We start from the raw sequence: 7,533 nt of genomic DNA on the forward strand, positions 1-7,533 counted from the left end.
AGGCTGAGGATACTGGCGTCGAGGCTCGGGATGATGACCGAGATGAGGATTTCTACATCCTCACCTGGAGGGACCGCATGCAGATCGAGCGGAAGAATGCCTTCAACCAGAACCATCTGCTGCATTTCTTCCGCATGTTGCACCTTATTGTTGCAACAAATGTCGATCCCGTGACTCATAAAACCACATTTAGTCGGCTTCGGGCACAATTTTTTGATACGAGTGGCATGTGGAGATCCTATAGATTTGCCACTGCACATCTTTGAGAGCATCCGTTACGAGACGAGCATCGTCTCCACGGATAATCTCTCATACGGTGTCCTAATCAGCCGACTATTACTTGCACGGGGAGTGCCAACCCAGCCAGAGGAGCGGGTCAAAGATCAGATGAGCCCCCTCGACATGACCACGCATCGACGTAGTATTGGACAGGCGAGGGGACGTCAGCCACCCCCTGTAGAGGATCTAGTTCCTCCGACGCAGCTTGAGCCAGGTCATGTCAGGAGTAGTAGTCAGCATATGTCGAGCACATCTGCAGGAGATGTGCGGCCTGCTTGGGTTGATGCGGTCATCTCACAGCTGACTGCGCATATCTATCATAAGATCGATCGATCGCTCGAGGCTATATCGGCGTTTGTTGCCGAACTCATCCATCGTGTAACTATCCTCAACGACAAGGTTGATACCTTGACTGAGGAGGTACGAAGTTCGACTTTTGCGGAGAACGTTATCATCTGACTGTTGTTTACTACATTTTATTAAATCTTGTATTTTATTTTTAATATTTGTAATGAAAAATATTATTGAATATTTCTATCGTTTGTTAATTTCAATTTTTAATCTTCTTTGATGTTATATTTTTCAACTTTAATACTAAATCACTGCATTTCAAATATATATAAACATAAATATATATTTATATATTACAAATTGTGTATATATAAATATATACAATTCAATTTTTTAGACTTGTTCACAAATTATGCACAATAAAAACCACATAATTTTTAAATTAAAGTCATTTAATTTAAATTTACAATGAATGTTACATTGGTGCAAACTTTTTACGTTCGAACGTTAATTAATAACGTGTGAACGGTTGCGCCAAAACATTTTACGTTTAAACGTAAACAGACATAACGTTCGAACATATATGTGACGTTTGAACGTATATTTCCCATACGTTGGAACATAAAAAAATCTCATTCTATCTTTAGTGACGGTTTTCAAAAACTGTCACAGAAAATGCCTTTTAGTGACGGTCTATGGAAGGTCACAATTTCCCAACCATCACTAAAAAGTAATTGTGTTGTAGTGTCAATAGCTCTAAATAAGATTTATATTGGTTGTCCACATTACAATAATGTAAGTGTACTATTGTTAGTGTGGGTTGGCCTTCATCCCTTGTAAATACAAGTTTAGTGTACGAATTTACTGCATTGCTTACACAAATGATATGATGACAACATAACAACCAATTACGGATCAACTCCTTAAGGTCTAAGGAAAAATATTTACTGCAAAGCTTTAAATCTGTAATTAAATAAATAGGAAGCTTTAATTGGAATTGATCCTAAAAGCAGTATTTAATTGGCACAGGCAAAAATAATAAAAAAAATATATTAAATAACGTTTGTTTGTTGTAGAATATAAAATATAAATTGTCTGAATTTGAAAGAGGGAGAGAGAGGAAAAAAAAAACGTTGGATAGTTTCTTAGAATATATCTCTAATGTTGATAACAGAGATATATATAAATGTAAGAGCAGGTGGATGTAGCACGAGACCTATCCTGATAAGAATAAAAATATATATATATATTTTTTCATTCATTTTTTTATATTTTTAAACATTTTTTCTTTTAAAAAAAAATCACAACATCATTAAAAAATGTTTCTTTAATCATTAAATAAATTTTATAAAAATTTATCAAGACCCAAAATTCAATGACTAGCATTTTTGTAAAGGTTGTATTGAAACCTAGGCGCTCTCAATATATCTTTATTGCACCATTATTGCATAAGGCTTTTTATAGGTAATAGTTTGTTTTATTGGGTTCATGAAAAGGAATGTGGTTGGTACATGTCAATATCACATAATATCGGAAGCAATGAAATCAAAATTAGGGGTGTAATTAATATGTGATACAACTCATAAAATTAATTGACACGAAATTAGTATATTTAAATTTTATATAAATATAGAGACGTCGTGAAATAGTAAAAGACATGAAAAAGGTTCAATTTTATCAAAATGGAATAGATGTACTTTTTTTTTTCTCCATTTTCCTTAAAAATTAGTAAAAGTAAAGATCCATGGCCAATTTTACATGTTGAAGATATATTTATTTATTACTGAATTAATGGTGATCTCATCCACTACCCATGCATTTATCTAGTCCAATAAATTGTACTGAATCGACTTATTGAAGCCTCATCCTCTCGTACGTGGGTTTATATCAATATTGGTAAGACATGGAAGAAGTATCATTGAAATGAAAGCATATTGCATGAGGACATTAATGTAAGTGGCAGATATTACTGAATAGGATTGGCATAATTTGTCCAACCTGCTACTATATACATATGGTAATGCACATATATACCTGTTTACATAAAAAGCAAGCAGAGGTCGTGGGCTAGTTTTGAACCTGAATTAATGGATATTAATCTCAACTTCGAGTCTTGAGAGAGAGTCGTGGGATCGATGGTTTCCTATAGAATACAAAGTTTCCTAAAATATACATCTCTAATGTTGGTAAGGGAGCCATAAAGTGAATAAAGATAGAAAAAAAAAAACAATACAATGTACGTACTTGGACCCAAGCTCGATTATCCAACATCCCAAAACCTTATAAATATTCCCAGACCTACATGACTGGCCACATAACCTCATCTGTGAAATTCATTACAACTCTCTCTCTCTCTCTCTCTCTCTCTCTCTTCCAAGTGCTTTGTCATGGAAGTGAAAATCACATTTTTGCTTGCTGCTTCGTTCTTATTACTCACTAGTCCTGATTTTACAGCTACAGTTTTGGGAGGTAATGTTTACATCTAACCCCCATTTTGGCTTTGACTCTGATTAATTTGTGCTTTGAGCTAGTTCATTGTGCTTGTTATTTTATTTTGCAATTTTCTTGTGGTAGTTTTAGTACACCGAAATTGATTTGCTTCTTTTTTTTTTTTATGGGGTCTCTTATAACATACTTGTGTTCTCTCCCTGATCCCACCCTCCCCTCTCTCTCTCTCTCTCTTCTTCTTCCATTTGGCTTTATTCTAGAATTTTATGGTATCCTCATCTGTTTCAACAAAAGTTGATTTTCATTCTGAAAAAAAAAAAAAAACAAAAAACAAAAGTTGGGTTTCTACGTTCTTTAATTTTCATCATTCAAGTCTTAGCTTCTAGCAATGTTGCAGAGGAATTCTCATATTACAAGTTGGCACTCCAATGGCCAAATTCTGTATGCAATGTCGGTGTTCCTTGTTCAAAGAAACCCGATGAGATTAAAACGGACTATCAAAGATTTTTAATACACGGACTGTGGCCTTTCTGGCCAAATAATTCTGCGCTAGCTCCTTGTCCGGGAAATGAATTGACAAGTAGCCAGGTACGTAATTAGACTACATTACAGTCATGTTTGCTCAAAAATCGTTGCACTCGGTTTAAATTTGATATGTATATATCTTGGCATGACTTGTAGGTGAAAGGTATAAAAGATTCGCTAAAAAAGTATTGGCCAAACCTTCTTCGCCCAGATGACTTTAGCTTCTGGAAGTACGAGTGGGCGACACATGGTAGATGCCTTGGTCTAGAGCCATCCGTGTACTTCAAGGATGCAATTGAACTTAGAACACGCTTTAACGATTATAGTGGTTTAGATGAACAAGGTTCGTTTTATAATTTTTCATGTGGTTAATTTGAAGGTAGTGAAAAAATTAAGATTTCTCATATGCCATCTAGTGCAAATTGTTTTTATTTATAGAATAGAGCCATAGAAATGCTTAAATCATTTGTTGTTTCGATTATTTTTTTTATCGGTTGGTTTGACAATTACAAATGGGTACTGTAAATAATTAAGGATATTCAGGTTAGTGCCACTTGATTTTTCATATCAATTGATTTGCAAGTTCTTTTTCACCTGCACTTCTAAGGTTGTCGACCGAGCCCCAATCCACACAAGCGGATAACTATCTACAATTGAAATGCAACATGAGAAACGGTGGTTATCAGCTGCTTGAGGTTTATATTTGCTTTGACCGTCAAAAGAAGGTTCGTGATTGTCCATTTCAGTACATCCAATGCGGTAACGATGATCAAGTATCAGTTCTTTTCCCCACCAGCAATACTGTGCGCCCAATTAATGGGTATGCCTTTTTTTTTTTACCCCTTTGTTGGGTTCCCGTCATTCCCCAGCCATTTTCTTTATGAGTAATGTTATTTTATTTCTAAAATATTATCATGCTTAGTGATACTTGTTGATTTGACACATTTTAAATAATTCTATATTTCAATCACTTAGAAAATTATCTCTAACATTTTATAATCTTTATTTCTTTTTCTTTTTCTTTTTTTTTTTTATAATCTTTATCATTCGTTTTTATTTTATATTATTTTTCTAAATGAATGAATGTTGCAGAACATAAGAAATATCCTGCATGTTAGTGGATGACAAGTAGAAATAGAGGATTGTTTTCTCATTTTTCATGCTGATCCAAAACTTCTGTAACACGCTGAACGCACAGACGGAAGGGTCTGGAAGTCTTCTAAGAGTGAAGTACGAAGCGCTGGAGAAGTACAAAGACAGACCCGAGAGCTTGATCTAAGCTGATTTATGAACAACTGCAGATTTTCTTGTTGATTTTTCTGTTTTGCTGTTTGTGTGCTTCAATTACAACTGTTGTGGTGGCTGAGATACCCTTTTGAGTGGTCTAAAACAGGGTAAATCAGTGACTAAGGTGGTGAGAGTTGAGAAGAAGGAAGATTGAATATTTTCCTTACTGCTACAACAAGATTTTCTGCACTGGTTTGGGAGTGTGCATGTTGATCTATTGCTGTTTGTATATTTCTGTTTTCTTCAATAACACAGTGGTTTAAGGTTAAGAATGGGTTGTTCATGGTGGCTTGAGCTCAACTAAGTAAAAATTGAACGCTACCTAAGTTGATCACAAGATTGAAGGATATATAGGAAAGACTTAAGTGCTGACTTACAAAACAAAATACCCCAAAACAGAATTATATTCTCATTTGAACAGCGACAAGCTTAGGCGATGCTCCTTGTTTCACCTCTTCATTTCATTCACTACACACTCGACTAGCCCACAATATGACTCTAGTGTTGAGGATAGTCAAAAGGAACAACACACTAAATCAAAATGGCAGAAACTTGAAGGAAAAGGAAAACTGTTTTAAGAATTGCTGCACTAAGACTTGGACCAGAAAATTAATCACGATTTTTCACAAACCAAGAAGGAATGATATGAAGAAAAGAAAGTGACACTTACATTATATATGAAAATGCTACAAGTGCCAAAACAAGAAATTCAAATCCCTCTTTCAAGAGGTTCTCAGCATGGCTGAAATGGTGAAGAGGGAAAGAGCTAAGTAAGAGAGGGTTGAAGCATAAATTAAGTATAAACCTGAAAAGTATAAAACGCCTACTGCAGCAAGTATATATGAATTCCCTGTGCTTTCACTTTTTGTCCAATATTAAGCCAATGGCCATATACTTTAAAGTGAAACCATCTCAATTGAAGCTAAAATCTGTAATACTCCTGGACGTCATGGTCCTCATGTAATTCCAATCCACAAACCATTGTATTTAAGCAAAATAGGACCAACTCTTCAACTAAATCAACTTTTGTTACATAAGCAGTCAATTGACCCCATGACCAAAATCACAACATCGATAATGATCTATAGTCCTCTTGGAATACATAAATAATAATAGTCCAAATCTGTGATAAGAATATCATAATGATCAAGTGTATTGTTGCTCAAGCACATTCCTCCATCCATTAACTAAAACTAGGCTCTCTCTGTAACTCACCAGAACAAACGTTTCCGAGCCTTCGTCATATATTGGAAGATTCTTTAGTTCTCCTGTTCTTGGATCAAACAATACCAAACATTTATCTGAAACACAATGGCCGCCGTTAAGCACAATCAAACCATCGTCCCGAAATTGTAAAGGACGGCTGGGTACTGCAATCGTAAATAGTTTAGTCCAAGAACATTCCACAATAGACTCGTTCATCACCCATATTTCATACTCCATTGATATTCCAACGTCATTCCTACTACTATTACTATATGTAGGAAAAATCACAGCTACAGAGTCATTGATAATGGCAATGTCAGCAGGAGATCCTACAGCATCAGGCAACATTATTTCCCGGAACATCTCATTGCTCATATCAAAGGAAAGCAATAAATTAAGCTCCCTGTCGCAACGCCGAGGAAAATTCAACCAATAACAGAATCCATTTAAGTATGAAGGAAAATTAGATGTTTTAATAAAATCGGCTGAGTTGAGGGATGCATCAATCACTCTCCAAGAATCAGTAGTAAGGTTGTATAACTCAACTTGGTAATGCCGCGGAGAATAGAAGCACGTGATTTTAACCACCTTGAAGTCATTGGTGTTGAGATCAATACCAAAGCCAAAATCGTAACTCGGGACGCGAAAATCAGGGGGGAAAGGGACAAAATCAGGCGGGCGAGGGACAAACGGAAGCCTCTTAGATTCTCTGGTTGCAGGATTCCAAAGCCCTATCTCCCAAGCCCGGTCTGGATCAGGACCAAAATGAAAACGCTCTGCAGAAATACCAACAGCACAAACTATTCCATTACAGGAACCGATGAAAAGTACTGGGGTAATATCTTCTGAGAACAATTGTGGGATGAGATGTATGTCGCCGGAAAACTCCAGGGTGTCGTTAGAGTGCATGGAGAAACGTGGGGTATCTATTGCTCGGTAACGCTCAAGGATGACTCGACGGCAGTGATTGCGATTGTGATCAGAAATGGCGGAAGTGTGGTGCTTTGTGATGAAATGAGGGTTTCTGATGAGAGCATACCAGGCTTTACTCACAGATTTAAATCGCATCAACGATTTTACCGGCAGCGTCGACAAAATTTCAGTCACCATGTCCTCTGGGAGATGGCGGCTCAACATTCTTAATTCAATTTCACCACCAGTTGAGAGTACAAAAAAGTATTACTTATAGTGAATTTGAATTTTCTGTAAAGACGCTTTACTAGCTGTAATGTCTTAGACATTAAGCAATTCCATACTCGTCGTTGCGTTGTCAATCTTTTTATTGTTTTAATTTGAATTTGAATTTTTTAATATTATTATTATTTTAAAATTTGAAAAAGTTGAATTATTTATTATATTTTATATTAAAATTTGAAAAAGTTATAATGATAAATTGAGATTAATTGAGATTAATTTGGGATCCAAATGAAACCTTAATGCTGAAAATTTATAAAATATTAATTTGCTGTAATTATTTATTAGAGCTTTCTATATATT

The 7,533-nt window shown here is 35.5% G+C and overlaps 2 protein-coding genes across 4 annotated transcripts; one reads left to right on the forward strand and one right to left on the reverse strand.

Annotated features, from left to right (window-relative positions):
* Window positions 1-2,907: 2,907 nt before the first annotated feature.
* Window positions 2,908-5,099, forward strand: LOC108997787 (intracellular ribonuclease LX-like). Of its 2 annotated transcripts, none has more exons than XM_035691290.1 (5): window positions 2,908-3,039; window positions 3,416-3,606; window positions 3,700-3,886; window positions 4,151-4,363; window positions 4,636-5,099. In XM_035691290.1, exons 1-4 carry the CDS (start codon window positions 2,958-2,960, stop codon window positions 4,198-4,200), a joined length of 510 nt encoding a protein of 169 aa, XP_035547183.1. In that variant the 5' UTR covers window positions 2,908-2,957; the 3' UTR covers window positions 4,201-4,363; window positions 4,636-5,099. The 2 variants fall into 2 exon arrangements, with proteins under 2 accessions (XP_035547183.1, XP_035547184.1); XM_035691291.1 differs by having other exon boundaries at window positions 4,742-5,099.
* A 511-nt stretch (window positions 5,100-5,610) lies between these two features.
* LOC118348708 (putative F-box/kelch-repeat protein At1g12870) lies at window positions 5,611-7,184 on the reverse strand. 2 transcript variants are annotated; one of them, XM_035690862.1, is made up of 2 exons: window positions 6,577-7,184; window positions 6,227-6,365 (listed from the first exon to the last, which is right to left on the reverse strand). In XM_035690862.1, the coding sequence occupies exons 1-2, from the start codon at window positions 7,171-7,173 to the stop codon at window positions 6,327-6,329; spliced, it is 636 nt and encodes a 211-aa protein (XP_035546755.1). In that variant the 5' UTR covers window positions 7,174-7,184; the 3' UTR covers window positions 6,227-6,326. The 2 variants fall into 2 exon arrangements, with proteins under 2 accessions (XP_035546754.1, XP_035546755.1); XM_035690861.1 differs by having other exon boundaries at window positions 5,611-7,184.
* Between the last annotated feature and the right edge of the window lie 349 nt (window positions 7,185-7,533).

This window comes from Juglans regia, chromosome 6, assembly GCF_001411555.2.
Source record: "Juglans regia cultivar Chandler chromosome 6, Walnut 2.0, whole genome shotgun sequence".
Lineage (NCBI taxonomy): Eukaryota > Viridiplantae > Streptophyta > Magnoliopsida > Fagales > Juglandaceae > Juglans > Juglans regia.